Source organism: Carcharodon carcharias, chromosome 4, assembly GCF_017639515.1.
Source record: "Carcharodon carcharias isolate sCarCar2 chromosome 4, sCarCar2.pri, whole genome shotgun sequence".
NCBI lineage: Eukaryota > Metazoa > Chordata > Chondrichthyes > Lamniformes > Lamnidae > Carcharodon > Carcharodon carcharias.
This window is the reverse complement of record NC_054470.1, coordinates 40,688,256-40,704,085: the sequence shown is the minus strand read 5'-3', so window position 1 is coordinate 40,704,085 and position 15,830 is coordinate 40,688,256. Positions and strand designations below refer to the sequence as shown.

General features: G+C 39.3%; 1 protein-coding gene across 5 annotated transcripts in view; it reads right to left on the bottom strand.

The window, feature by feature from the left end:
* LOC121277200 (selenocysteine insertion sequence-binding protein 2-like) overlaps positions 1 to 15,830 on the bottom strand; it is a 97,007-nt gene that overhangs the window by 65,089 nt on the left and 16,088 nt on the right. For all 5 annotated transcript variants that reach the window (XR_005942833.1, XM_041186352.1, XM_041186350.1 and 2 more), the window contains exons 6-9: positions 10,625 to 10,709; positions 9,683 to 9,828; positions 9,432 to 9,572; positions 3,765 to 3,878 (exon numbers count right to left, since the gene is read on the bottom strand). Coding sequence is in view for 4 of the 5 variants with exons in the window: in XM_041186352.1 (XP_041042286.1) it covers positions 3,765 to 3,878; positions 9,432 to 9,572; positions 9,683 to 9,828; positions 10,625 to 10,709 (486 nt within the window). In the remaining variant the exon portion in view is untranslated. The remainder of the gene's footprint in view (positions 1 to 3,764; positions 3,879 to 9,431; positions 9,573 to 9,682; positions 9,829 to 10,624; positions 10,710 to 15,830) is intronic.

Genomic DNA, 15,830 nt, shown 5'->3' with positions numbered 1-15,830 from the left:
TTCTGACCCTTGGAGCCTACAAGCAACCTTGTACAGGTTTGCTTCATGTTTTTTGCATGGCGAGCACCCCTTCTGCTGCTAGGTTAATACCAGTAGCAGCTGAATGAGGCTCTTAAGTGCATATTAATTGCCCACTTTATGGTCTCAATTGGTGGCAGGGCTGGAAGGCCGTCCATGATTAATCAGGGTGGAGACAGGAAGGCAGCGGAGATCTCCACCACCTTCCTCCAGCCTGATGAAATGCACCCCCCATGCCCACCACCAAATTCACCACAGGGGAAGGTTTACATTCCATCCTATGTGATTTTTTAAAAAAAGTACATTAATGTTTTAAACTTCAAGCTGATAGTAAATTCCCACTCCTCCTGTCATTCCTACTTAAAACCAAGCCTGCACAAGTAATGAACTGAACTGGAACTGAATACAGAACATCTGCATTTGATAGGCACCTTGTCTCTGCTTACTGCTACACCCAAAGCTCTAGACAAGATTTGCAACTTACCCACTCAAAGAGTCCAAATTAGAACTATTGAAAAAAATTGAATCTGGGTTTCCCAGTTTTATAGACTGCCCTGATAAATTACCAAACCTTCAGTTTAATTAATTATTTTAGTTACTATTTACAAAATGGACATGTATACAAGCCCTGATTTAATAATGTTCTGAACTTGGCATGGAGCTTCACTAGAGATGAGCACACAAGATTGCCAGCAGCCTGTGGTTCGTGGCCAAAAAAATGCTTTTTTAAAAAAAGATTATGTTGATTACCATTATAAAGCATGTGAACCATTTAAAAATATTCAAACACCAGATGCAATGGCTTACTTGCTACCTCTTTGCCAACAGTACAGTCATCCAACTAAAACGGGTGCAACAGTGTATTAATATTCTAGCCTGTAGAAGTCAACTTCTTAAAGCCATCTCTTTTCATTATCATAGAATTATACAGCACAGGAGATCGTTTGGCCCATCATAGCTGTGCCTTTGGTAGAGTTAACAATTAATCTTACTCCCTTTGCTCTTCTCCCATAGCCCTGTAAAGTTTTTTTTAAAATCAAATTCTCTGATAAAAGCGACTTATTGGATTTACTTCCATCACCCTTTCAGGCAGTGTATTCTAGATTATAAATCACTCTTTTTTTCTTCATGTCACCTCTGGGTCTTGTTCCAATTACTTTAAATTTGTACTCTAGATACTGACTCTCCAGTCACAGGAAAAAGGTTTTCCCTATTTATTCTATAAAAACTGCCTATTTTGAACACCTCCATCAAATCTCCTCTGAATATTAGAAAGAAAAACAGAAAATGCTGGGAAAACTCAGCAAGTCTGACAGCAGCTCTGAAGAAGGGTCATACAGACTCAAAACGTCAACTCTGTTTTGCTCTCCACAGATGCTGTCAGACCTGCTGAGTTTTTCCAGCATTTTGTTTTTCTTTCAGATTTTCAACATCCACAGTATTTTGCTTTTACTCCTCCCAATATCCTCTGCTCTAAGGCTCCAAACACCAGCATCTCCAGATAACTGAAGTCCCTCATCCCTGTGTCATTTATTGTTGGCAGTAATTGTTTTTTTTAAACCATGCTACTACATGGCTTTAACTGCATTTAAATGATGCATTGATTTTTATGGCGGTTTAAGTCTTTTTTTTTAAATTGTACAGCTCTTATTCTATATGTATTTCTTACAACAGTTTTGGTTCTAGCTGCCGTTTCATTTGCCACAACCAAAATGAACAGGATGGGAATTCCTTGGGGGTGTTCCAATGCTGCTCCAATACTTGAAGGAGGAAGAACAATTCTGGAGGAGATGAGTAGTATTGAGGTAACTATACAAGACATGTATGCAACAGCTCTTATCACAGTACTTGCATTTTCCCTAACAGTCCTTCCTGGCTGGGCAAGTCAGAAGAAACAGGTTTGTATCATTTCAATTGCATAAAAAGAGGTTGCCACATAACTATGCCATGTCCTAGAGACCAACTTGCAGGCAAATTTCACCATGTGAATAGCTCCTACACCACCAGGTGCTTCTGAATCACACTTATGACCTATGCTTCTTAATGTGTCACTCAGCTATCCACAAATGCATCAAACAAGTGACAGAGGCCTTGTTTGTAATGAGCAACACATTACTTTCTCTGTAGAAAGGAGGCATCACCTCACAGACCACAGCACTTTGTCTGGATGGCAGGATTCTCAAGAGTAGAGTGGCATATTAAACATGGGTGGAATTTTACGGTCCCGTCACAGTGGGGGCGGGACCACAAAATGCGGTGAGCCGTTCAAATGTACATCGACTTCGGGGCCGGGGGGAACGTAAAATCCTGTCAAATTCTGCCTCAGGTACCGTCCAAATAGTTAGTCCAAGAGTCCTGGGAAAACGTGCCCTGGAGTACAAAGCAAGGCAAACCTCTTCATGTCCACTTCATGCAGCAGTAATTCCAATTTGCCAACCCAAAAAAGGTGCTGTGCTGCACCATTCCTTGCCCACAAACTTAATTGACTTGACACCCGTTATTCTTTCCCTCCTGGCTCCCTTTCCTGGGTTAAATTTGGTAAACATTTGAAATCTACTTTGTACCTTTATAAAAAGCACAAATAATATTAGCCATATGTACAGCTATTTACCTTTTAAGTAGCATAGCCCTTTAAAGTTAAGCTGTTAACTCAAGGCCAAAGTGGTGCTGGAAGTTTACTTTACCTTTCTGTCTCTTTTCTCTCTTACACCTAAACTAATCTTTCTTTCTTTTTCTTTCTGTACCTGGCCTGGCTCCAATTCAGCTCACTTCCTTCTTGATCATTTTTTTTAAAAATTCTCAATCCTTAAATCTCATTGTTTAAGGAAATAGACTATTGATCACATCATTCACACAGTTGACATGGCATCATAGGCTTGCACTTACAGGACAAAAGTTGAGTTGAAGGGCAAGACTAATGGGGTACGCCACAAAAGGCACTGCTACAGCAAACTCTGAGACATTATAGTGTACACAGTTTTGTTACAAGCAATATAACTTATCAGTTGACATTACTTTGAACTAAGTATAACTTTGCAATCAATGTTCAACAGTACTCAGGAAAGACTCCTGCAAAGGACTCTCATAATTACAGTAAGTAAGTTTGAAATAATAGGACTAATTAGAATTACAGGGGTAGAGATTTTGTGTTTGCCCTTGCCAGTCCACAAGTTTCCTTCCTTTAAAATCAAATGGGAGAAAATGGAACTGGAATTTCCATCCCATGATTTTACAGCCTAGGGAGGGAGATTTGGCCCTAAACACCTGTACCAGCTCTCTTTGAAAGAGCTGTCCAAATAGTCCCATTCCTCTGCCCTTTCCCAATGCTCATTTGAATTTGACATTTTCCAAATGGTTCTAATTGTAAACAAAGGCACAACTATTCAAAGACTGTGAAAGTTTAACTCTTAAGATTTTATTTAATTGGATGTTTTAGTTATGAATTGCAGCAAAAGCCACAATTCATGAGATTATTAGAAATGCTAGTTTTAACATTGAATTGAAAAAAAATGTAGATATTAATAAAGCTAAAAAAACATTGCTTGGAAAACATGCAATATGCCACAGACCTAAAGTTACCTTGCTAGCAACCTAGTTGGGCAATGATCACATTAATTGAGAACCTAGTGGTTTACTCCACTAAAATCAAATAACATTCATTTTCCAATATGTCAGTAAACTGAATAGTAGTCTTAATGGGTATCTTAATACATAAATTTTACTTCAGTCCTCAAAGTTTTTCTTGCCTTTAATTGTCTTTTGGTAACCTGTTTGTAGGAAAAGAACTGGTCTTGCCCAGCACTGTTGGCTTTGTCAGAACTGCTTATTGCAGATGCCAGATCTGGAAACTCTTCATCATCCTACAAAGGCAAGAGGAACTAATTAGGATCTCACAAACTTACATGTAAATATTCTTTGATACAATGGCAAATATTGATTGGATAATGAATTATGTAAAACACAGAAGCCAATTACAGGCTCGTGTATATCAAATGAAAACTTATCATTGACAAAAATGAGCCATTGCCCCTAGACTTGCAGCCTTAATCATAAGCAGAACAATAGCAAAGCACAAGATTATCATGACTGTTCTCTTTTTGTGCGCTACTTTAAACACTTTAAAATTTCTTTTCAAGTAAACTGTGAATTCCCAGCACATAACTGTATAAAATTACTGATATCATCCTTTTCCCTGCTTGAAGCAGAGGACAAGGACTCACTGCTTTGAAAATTTATGCAAAATGCTGCTGCTTCCATTTCCTGGAAAGGTACAGAACAATGCCTCCTATTAACCAATAGTGATTGTGTCTTGCAAGCTGAAGTTCAGCAAAAAAAATGGCACTAAAATAAGGAGAACTACTTTTAGGTCCACAGCAAACACCAAAGAGAGTTTCTTTTTGTGCATACGTGGCGTAGGGAATGCTAAAGCACCCAAGATAATTTTTGGAGAACCTGGCACCTTTCTAGTGCTTCAATAAGCCAACCATCGCCATCAAAAAGAGGTTAATAGTAATAGTGTCTCCACTTCCCCCTTCCTGATGCTGGGACCCTTGATCAGGCACGGAATGCCTTTGAATCCCCCCCACCCACCACTGTAGACAGACCTTGCTACCACAGACTTTGTTGGGGTGGAGCCGGGAAAGCGGCAGGGTCCCCATCTGCCACCTAAGTAAATGCATCACCCACCACCAAACTCGCCAATGGGGATGGCGCAAGATTCCGCCCATAGAATGACTTGGTACACTATTAAAAACCCACAAGGTGGAACTTTATCCGGAGCTTTTCAAATACGATTTTACAGAGTAAAAAAGGAAAAGTTCTTGTTATTTCAGTGATTGGTAAAGATTGGTGTCCATAGGACGTCAACAATACACTTAATGGAGGAGCAAGGAATCACCAGTAGCAACTTCTGGATTCCTGCGTTTAACTGTGCATAAATGGATACCACAAGTTACAGTCAGTTTCATTGTTGTAATGCTGCCAGTTTCACCATTATTACAACTGCTAAATCTGGTCTATCAAATGACTTTCTTGATACAATACAACACTGAGCTTTTACAAGCAAATTATGTTATAAAGCATTTAATCTTGATTTGAATATAAATTTTGTTTCTGTGCTCTGATTTAGCAGGATCAAGAGACCTTTGCAAAGTCAAGAAAGAATGATTCTAAAATAGTTAACCCAAATTTATAGAATGCTGAATTATAAAATGTAAAGATGATCAATTGTCTTTAGTTTGCTTTTTCATTTTCTTTATTATTTATTGCAATCTCTGTTAACTTTCAAAGTGGCCCAGGCAAAGCGGCATTTAGATTTCATTACAAAAGGTGTTAATATGCTTAAAAGTCTGCCATAATAATAGTCAAAATGATATTTCCTAACTGTAATATTTCAAAACCCCAAACCAGTGGATATTCACACAGATTCCAGTCTTCTATCATTTCATAGTATCCTCTACACCTTGTTAATGCACCATTTATGAAAGTCAGCAACTGGGAAAACTAGGCAAGTTGAGTGACTTGGACTTTTTAATTCTTCCATGCGACATGAATATTGCTGGCTAGGACAACATTTGCTGTCCATTCCTAATTGCCCTGGAGAAGACGGGCTTCTTTTTGAAGATAACTTTTACTTGATTAAACCTCGAGTTGATAAGATAAGCAAATTGTAATTACTGTGTTGTCATGTGGATAATTTAAGCAAATTGTACAGTATGAAATGGACTTAATCATAATCCCTGTACGCACCATAATATCAAGAGCACTTGAAAAATGTTTTGGTGCAGCAAAAGGAAGAAGGAAACTTTAACGTGCAAGTGAATTGCCAGAATTCTTGACATTATTGATAGGTTTTTTAAAGAGAATGCTAAAAGTTGAACCCTGTCATCTAATTATTTTGAGAGCAAGTCCAATTGCTAACTGTTCAAAGTTATGAATCTACAGTTACAGTAATACATTCAGAATTTGGCTTACAATTTAGAGAGAGAACCGTCTGCCATTCTTTATACATGGAAACTGACAGCCCACTCTTGGAAAACGTTTTGGCTTTCAAGTGAGATGATGCGAGACCACCTCATGGAGGTCATCCTGTTTGTTCCCAAGTAAGGCTGTATCAGCAGTGTTGTATTGAAACCCTTTTGCACAACATGAAAAGTGTTGTAGGACAATCAGTACAGCAATAGCCCTCTGAAACATTTTCAAAATCATTAGTCATTCTACTCTTCCAGATTTTTATAATGTGCGTTTTAATAATGCCTGCTTAGGGCTGGGTATCAATGGGTAATATATGCACGAATAATTTATTTTAGCTATTTGTATTGCTTTTCTTTTCAGTGGTTGATGTCAATCTTCCCTATGAGGCAATCACCTACAAACTCAAGGCTTCTTCTAAGTAGCAGTGAATGCTTGGCTTAATGGAGTTTAGATCAATTCTTTGCTCATCCACATTTTATGAATATAAATTGTGTAGATGATGCACTGACCAGCATTCAGGTGTAAATGAAATCAATCTTAAGATCAGTTTCACAAACCTACAGTCTGGCATTTTACCATGTCCTTTTCTATTATATGCATTTTTTTTCTCAAAAAACAGCTCTAAAACAATTTAGAGTATTTTGTGCTACATTTCTTTGCAGTTTCATTTTCAATGGGTATTTAATCTTCAATTTTCTCTGGAGCTTCGCTCATTTTGAGAGAAAACATTTTCTCTTAGAAGCTCACTATCTAAGTTTGTTACATGCTAAATTTTTGGCAGGCTTCACAATTCCAGTCAGTGTTGCAAAATGCTACATCACAGGTCAGTATCTGTGATTCTCTACAGTGAGCTCCAGATCTCAATTTTGCTGCTGCTGGGAGGGTTCAAGCATCTCCCCCAGAAAAAGGAAAACAATCTGCAGGGGCAAATAACTAAAAAGCCACTTCACTGTATAGACATTTGGATAACCCTGTTGTAAATTCATGCAAGGAAAAGAACAGTACTGAATGTCAGCTTGATCAATATCTCAGCACACAAATGCAGTCCTACAAGTGCGAGCACAGCAAAAATGACAAGGTACAGTAAGGCCCCACATATCAACGTTGTGATGGCTTTCAAGTGAGGTTGGAATTGCATGGGTGAAATACAGATGCAAAGTCAGCATGTCGGATTCTCTGCTTTCAGCTTCATTGAGGTCATATGTTTCACATCTCCAAACTGTACAACAGACCTGACCTCAAGTCTATGAAAGGCACAATGTAGTGGGGGAGCCAGGCCTATTTAGCATGGATAGAGAGAGTGCAAAGGCAGCACCCGGATTTAATGACACATCCTCTGAAATTACTACAGGATACAGACAGGAACAGGAAGGACATAATTTACCAAAGCTTTGGGACAAGAAACCAGCTACTGTCACCACTGAAGTAGCCAAGGTAGTGAAGCCATAGTGTTACACCATGGTCTTGGGTATAGTATAAGAAGCAGTTTAAGGATATAACCAAGTCAGGAAAATCTTTAATGGGGCCCTTCAGAGTCCCAAAGCCCAGGAGACACAAGGACAAAAACACCCCAGCTGTCATAGCAAAGATCCGAGCAGTCTATCTCCGCCACTGGTGAAGCTGCACAGGATACAGCAAGTAGAAGCAGTAGGGAGTGCAACTGAGGAAATTGTAATTCATCAAGGGTACGCATAAGTATTTGGTAAAATACTCTATTGGTAAGTTTCCATGGTAGAGTGTTAAATCCAAAGGAAAGTGAAATTCAAGTCAAAAAGACTTAATTTGCATACAATTATCAGCTCAAGTGATGACTTCACTGCCTGCACTAATAACTGCCCTGATAAGCTGGTTACTTTGTTTCAACCAAGGTCTCAAGGAAGGTGGTAAATTGAAACCAGGTTACAGTCGTGATTCTTTTTATTCCCAAATTTGTCTACAGACCAGGCTCTAACTCACCTGTTCTTTTCCATTAAAATTCCCCATGAAATGAAAATGGGCTATAAATAGTTCCTAGGCTATATTAGGAGTGCCACTGTTTTAAGTGGCAGCACTATGTATCCGCTGTGATACTTTAATATGATTACTAGTATTTATCATTTGTACCAGGTTTTTCTGCCAGCTGGTCTGCTGCAGGCTTATTCTAAGTCTTCCTCCATAACAATTTTTTTAAAACAACGGAACAGATGACATGGGACAGATGTGTAAAGAAATGGGGAAAAGTGGAACTAGAAGGGAGCAAAAATACAGGTGAAAACACACATTGTTAAGTGCTGGGACTGTTCCTTCCATGAACAAGTAACTTGCAAAGTGAAAATTATTTAATGAATACTGTGGTCTAAAAGAATCACAAGATAAATTATAAATGCAGAGACCTCACTTGAGAGTGGGATAAGTAATTAAGAATGTCTCCTTTCATAGAAACACTCAAGTCATTGCAAAAGCAGATTCAGAGATCTACTATCTGGGATCTCATGATACGACCCAATCAATGACTTGTTCAATGATTGTTTTCAGCTGGCTGTCCCTGAGCGGCGCAGGATAGATTTTTTTCCCAATACTGAAATTCAGCTCAACAGCCCAGGGTCAGCTAGAACTTGTTTGTACTGAATTTTAGCTTTCACTACATGCACTAAAGGTTGGCACACCATGGATAGATGTGTTATTTGTCTTAATTTTAGTTCTGCAGCAGGAATATTATTGTACAGTTTGTTAAACTTAATCTAGTTTATCAATAACAAATGATGCTAAAGACAAATTGAAATATTTCAATATTCCTAAAGCAGCTGATCAGACCATCCTAAGGTCTGTTAATGTTATACTGATATTGATTTCACTGTACAATGTAGTAGAGTAGCCTTTATCTTTTGCCCGTTAACTGATGAAGTACAAGTCAATTTAGATGCAGTGACCACTTAACTGTTGAATTAAAGGCTAGTCTTAATGATCAGTTTAAACCATTAAAAGATATTGCATACTGCAGTGATCTTCAATTTGTTGACAAGTTCTGCTTAGGGGAACATTGCAATTACATCATCCTTTACAGAAGCAGGAGGTTGAAAAGGAATGTACAGATTTAATTGAAAGTTTCAATTGATAGAACAGCAAGAATAGCAACAAGTGTGAAACTATCAATAAAATAATCAAGTTGGAGATGAAAAATAATAAATAGATTTACTTATAGGGGACAGAGGAAAAAACTCATGGAAAGCCTACAGTCTGTATAGCGAACTTGGAACTAGGCATTTAAGGCCTCCGATAAAGCTGCCAGGTTTGACTGACTGCAAGTACTGCTGTTTAGTGAATGTTTAATTACTGTATATTTCAATTAATGTGACATTTGATATTCAATCTTGTATAATGAGTAAATTTATAAGCTCAGAACACACATTTACCCCTCCTCAACCATGATATTAAAACATTTAAATACAAAAATCAAGTACCTCAAATCGAGGTAGCTCTTGTACAGTTATCCTGGACTCATTAGGTTCTGAAGCATCTTTGGATTCCTTTGGCTTCTTTTTCTTTTTCTTCTTTTTCACTTTCCCAGCTGCTTCTTTCAGTTTTGTTTCACCATCAGTGCTCTGCAGAATAATTTGATATTTCACATTTTGATCACATTGACACTTTAAAAATTAGAATAATCTCAAAGCTAAAAATGTAAAACAACCAGCATTTTTGGTTCCACCCTGACCTGCGAAACATTATGTGCAGATATCTTTGGAGGAGCTGAACTGAGAACCGGTTTCTTAGGTGCTTGTGAAACAATTCTGGCCCACGACAACACAGATGGAGTGGCAGTAGATGATAAAGATGATGCAGGTGGTGCCACTGTACTTGCTGGTGCAATAACAAAATGAATAACAATTTATATTATAGCATTAACATACAGAACAAAAACACAGACACATATTGGCTCACATCTGAAGTTTATATCAAATGTAACACCTCTATGGGAGGTATTTTTCATATTTCATGAAGACATGCAATTAAAAACATCCACCACTTTGATGGGGGTTGGGGTGGGGAAGGAGTGAAACATTTGTGCTACAGGAACGAATTCGTAATCTGCACATTAATATACAAATCCAAGCCAATTCATATTATTTAAATTAATAGAATAGAACACACAAAAGCTGTGGGAACAATCCTTTGTTTTCATGAGTTAGTAGGTCATCACAATATTGGGATATGAAGCATTTCTCCTGCCTTTTAATTATTTAACCAATGTGCTGTATTCCCTGAATGTTTTACAATTTTACAAAATGCTCATTGGGAGGCTAAATGAAATCAAATATATGAAAGTAACTGAATGTTATGAAAAGTAAGTCTGTTTAATGTTAGCTGACAATAAATTCAACTCTAAATAAAAGGCATTAGTATCAGTAAATGCTTTCTGCAATTTTACATTATCATAAATAGAGAATGGTAATTTAAGAAGCAATTTAAATTTTTAATATTTCGTTACAAAATTGTCTAGCTAGTCATCAATCTGGACAATATGTCTATTGTTCAACCTAGTTTTCTCAGAAGCTAAGACTACTTATGTTGGAAAATGTTTTACTGAACAACCATTTCTAGAAATAGCACAACATAATCCAAAGCACAAACAAAGAAGGATGGCAAATCTGCCTACCTGTGACAGTAGTGGAACCAGAGACAGAACATTTCTCTGAAGCAACTGGAAATCTAGGTAATTGCGTTGTCCCCATTCTCTCATCCTAGACAACGAGCAACATGTTAGATTTCCTTCACAAATGGAAGCATGACAATAAAAAAAATGAATTGCAGCTACAAATGATGATGAGGAGAGTAAATCAATATAAAATTAGTTTATTGCTTGGTAGTACAGAACTTGAGTATTGCTGCAAAGAGACATGCTGTCAAAGCTTTTCATCTTGCATTCATCAGGACAGAATAATTGCAAGATTACCAAATCTCAAAGGGAATGACAATTTATATTGCACTCGTGCAGATTTGATATTCTTGCAATTCTGTCCTGATGAGTGCAAGATGAAAAGCTTTGACAGCAGGTGTCTCTTTCAGTGATAAATCAGTTTGCTCAGCATTAATTATTTTGTCTAAAACATTTTGTATCTTACAATGATATTCTACTGCACTTCAAAGTAAAATTTACAATCAAGAAGTTGGACTCAAACTTAATAGAACCAGAAACTTCAACATTCAAGGGAATATCTGTCAGGTATTCTTGGAGTGTTGAGAAACTCATTCAGAAAAGATACTATAAAAATAAACATTCTAACAAATTAACAAAAATTGTAAGTTCACCTTTTAAATCCTTTTAGGATGACCTTAAACTGAGGACTCATCTTTACTTTTGTGGACATCAAAACAAAATCCAAGACACTTTACAAAGAGCAGAGGAACACAAGACTTAAGAGCAGGACTAGGCCACTCAGTCCCTTGAGCCTGTTCCACCATTTGATATCATGAATGATTTGATTATGGCCTCAAATCCACTCTCCAGTCTTTTCTCCCCAAGGCCCTTGACTCTCTTGTTAATCAAAAGTCTATCTAACTCAGCTTTGAATATATTCAATGACCAAGCCTTCACTGCTCTCTGGCAAAGAGAATTCCACAGACTTAGCAACCCTCAGAAAAAAATTATCCTCATTTCAGTCTTAAGTGGGAGACCCCTAATTTTTAAACTGTGTCCCTTAGTTCTAGATTCCCCACAAGGGGAAACATCTTCTCAGCATCCAACCTGTCAACTCCCCTCAGGATCTTGTCTGTTTTAATAAAATCACCTTGCATTCTTCTAAATTACAATGGGTATAAGAGGTTTTTCAGGTTCTCCCCAGCTTTTATCAGTCAACAAATAATACCAAAACAGCAAATCTCCCGGTTGTGGGACCTTCCTTTGCAAAAATGCCTGCTGTATTTTCCTACATTACAACTGCAAGTATACTTCAAAAGTATTTCATTGGCCAGGAAGCACCTTAGAATATCTTGACATTTTGAAAGGAACTAGATGGGCTTAATTTTGTTGGGACAACAGGGGCCCTGATGGCGGGCTGGAAAACCGACACAGAATTTTAACGGCACTGAAGGAGGCTTTTCAGCCCATCGTTTCTGCACGTCTCTCTAACTGAGCATTATGACCTAGTGCAATTGCCCTGCCTTTTCCCCTATACCCCTACACATTGTTTGTTTATATTCAAATAATCTTCTAATTCCCTCTTGAATGCCTCAATTGAACCTGCCTCCAACCACACTTCCAGGCAGTGCATTCCAGACAGGAACCAATTGCGAGAAAAAGTTCTCTCTCATGTCACATTTGCTTCTTTTCAAAATCACTAAATCTGTGCCTTCTCGTTCTTGATCCTTTTTAAAGCTTCTCCCTTCCTACTCTGTCCATTCCCCTCAGGATTTTGAATATTTCTATCAAATCTCCTCTTAGCCTTGTTCTCTCCTTGGAGAACAGTCCCAACCTCTCCAATCCATCTTCGTAACTGAAGTTTCTCATTCCTGGAATCATTCTTGAAAATCTTGCCCTGGCCATCTGGAGGGCCCCCAGCCACATTTCAGGCCTTATGTGCAGCTAATTAGCTGCTGTCAGGGCTCCTGTCCTTTTAAAGGATGAAAGCCCACCTCCAAGAGCTACTGACCAATAATGAGGGTCAACAGCACTCTCAGCAGCACCACTGGGAGCAGTGGCCACAGCTGCGACTGCACCAAGCCAAGTGAAAGCAGTGATAAAAGCCATCTTGAGAACAAGGCGAGTGGGGTCTGAGGTTGCCAGGGTTAGTCAGGCCATGGGCGTGGGCCTGGGGGGCAAAGAAAAGGAGTGGACAGGGGATCATGTTGCCACTAGAGTGCCCTCTGTGCATTACAGGATACCTGATTTTGAGCCACCCCACCACTGAGCCAGCAGGAAGGCTGCCAGGGTTCACCAGGCAGTCTCCCCATGAGGTGGAGGGCCCACCCTGTCCTTGGTAAAATACCAGCAGCAGCAGGAACAGACCCTTCAGTGGGGGCACTTAAATGGAACATTTAGCCTCTGGGCAGGAGAGGTATCCTCCGCCTTCCCCGCCATTGGCAGAATGCTGTAGCGGCAGGAAAGTGACAAGCACTCCCACCACCACCTCCCCTCACCATTTCATGGGCCCCTTGCCTCCCATCATATCCCTAGGAGGGCTTGTAAAATCTAGCTCTATAAACACAAGTTATTTATTTTCTTTCTTTTATGACCAACTTTATAATACACCCCCAACATGCTTTTCAAAGAAATATTATTTTAGAGCCTGATGAAAAAAGTCACATAAATTTGGTTAAAGCACCAACTTGTGCTTATGAACATACACTTAAACCTGTAAATTATGGACACCCAAGCAACTGGTATCAGCTGTCCTTTTTAAACGTATCCTCATTTTAGATATGATTTTATGTATGTAGTTTTGGCCAGGTTCATGAAAATAGTCGCCACTCCATTCGACCAGTTCCTGAAATAGGCAAATCTGCCATCCTACCCCAGGGGCCCGGCAGTAACAGTGGCCAAGAGGGGTTTCAAACGATGGATGACCAACATGGACAGAAGTCACAGGAGGGAATTCAATCCCTGTCAGGGCCGCAGGAATAGTTGCCCAAGAAGGGAGCTGCTCCCTGCTCCTGTTAACATAACCTTGTTGCTGATCCCAGCATGGCAGTGTACAGGGCTCTTTCTTTTAGAAAGGGGAGGGACAGAAATGTTAGTACAGAAAAGATTTGCATTTATATAGCGCTTTTCATGACCACCAGCAGTCCCAAAGCACTTTACAGCCAATGAAGTACTTTTTAAAAAAAAGTGTAGTCACTGTTTAATGTAGGAAAAGCACTGAACTCTGCTGGTGAAAAGCTCCATGAGCACTAGATTGAATCAACTTGGGTTAGGCATCTAGAGCCTAACTCTAGGATTTGGTTTTTTTTTTAAATTGCAATAATTTAAATGTTGAGAGAGTTTAATAATAGTGTACAGTAGTGTGAGTGCATTGCAGATGGAACAGATTACCCATGGTGTGTGATTGAACAGGTTGTTTTGATAGTAGAATGTCTCTTGCACTGTGAAGGATGTTTCCCTGATCTGAGTTTACATTAGGAAAAAAATTGTCAATTGTCTTCCAGGAACAATGGTGAATTAGAGGCATACTGGCAGGGGCAGGGACTGTAACCAGGGAGGTTGGAAAGGGGGAAAGAGAAGGGGTTCAAACCCAGGGAATGGCAGTGACATTGCCACCCAGCTGGGCAGGACTGGACTGATCTGGTTCCATTCTTATCTAAGCGTAGCCAAAGAATCATTTGCAATGGCTTCTCTTCCTGCTCACACTGCTACCCCTGGTGTCCCCCAGGATCTACCCTCGCCCTCCTCCTATTTCTCATCTACATGTTGCCCTTTGGCGACATCCTCCAAAAGCACAGCATTAGTTTTCATATGGAAACTGATGACACCTCATCTCATTACCATCACCACCTCTCAATTCACCAACTCTTGTTAAATTATCCAACATTCAGTACTATAAGCAGACATTTCCTCCAATTAAATATTGGGAAGACTGAAGCCATTGTCTTCAGTCTCCACTCCAAACTCCATTCCCTAGCTACATAAGAAATAGGAGCAGGAGGAGACCATATTGACCCATCAAGACTACTCCACCATTCAATACGATCATTGCTGATCTTGGGCTTCGACTCCATTTTCCCACCCATTCCCCATAACTCTTTGTTCCCTAAGAGACCAAATATCTATCTCTTTATCAATGATTGAGCATCCGCAAACCTCTGGGGGTGGAGAATTCAAAAAATTCACAATCCTTTGAGTGAAGTAATTTCCCCTCATCTCAGTCTTACACGATTAGCCCCTCATCCTGAGACTGTACCCACCAGTGTATTAGATCCCTCAGCCAACAGAAACAATCTCACAGCTTCTACCCTATCAAGCCCCTTTAGAATTTTGTAGGGTTTCGATGAGATCACCTCACATTCTGTGGAGGTTAGAAGAATGCAAGCCTAATTTACGTACCCCCTCATCCCAGGGAACAATTTAGTGAACTTTTGTTGTATGATGCAAGTATATCATTCCTTATGTAAGGAGACCAAAACTGCACAGTACTCCAGGTGTGGTTTCACCAAAACCCTATACTATTGTAGCAAGACTTCTTTATTCTTGAACTCCAATCCCCTTGCAATAAAGACCAACATGCCATTTGCTTTCCTAATTGCTTGCTGCACCTGAAAGCTAGCTTTCTGCATTTCTTGTACAAGCACACTCAAGTCTCTTTGAACTTCAACATTTGCAAGTTTTACACTTTAAAAACATTCTTTGTTCTTACGACCAAAGTGAATAACTTCACATTTTCCTACATTATATTCCACCTGCCATCTTGCTGAGATGGCTACTGACTCCATTCCTCTCCTGGTCAACTGTCTGACACTGAAGCAGACTGTTCTCAACCTCATGTCACATTTGACCCCAAGATAAACTTTGAGCTTCTGACCACATCTCTGCATCATCACAAAGTCCACCTAATTCCACCTCCAAAACACCACCCAACTTCAATCCTGCCTCAGCTCATCTGTTGCTGAAACCCTCATTATGCATTTGTCACATTTGGACTTCACTATTCCCATGTCCTTACTTAAACCAAGTCCCATTTCACCCATGACACCTGTGCGTGTTGACCTACACCCACTCCCAGTCAAGCAATGTCTTGATTTTAAAAATTCTCATCCTTTTGTTCAAACCCCTTCACGGCCTTATTCTTCTCCATCTCTAATTTCATCCAGCCCACAACCCTCCAAGATAACTGCGCTCATCTCATTCTGGCCTCTTGAGCATCCCCAATTTT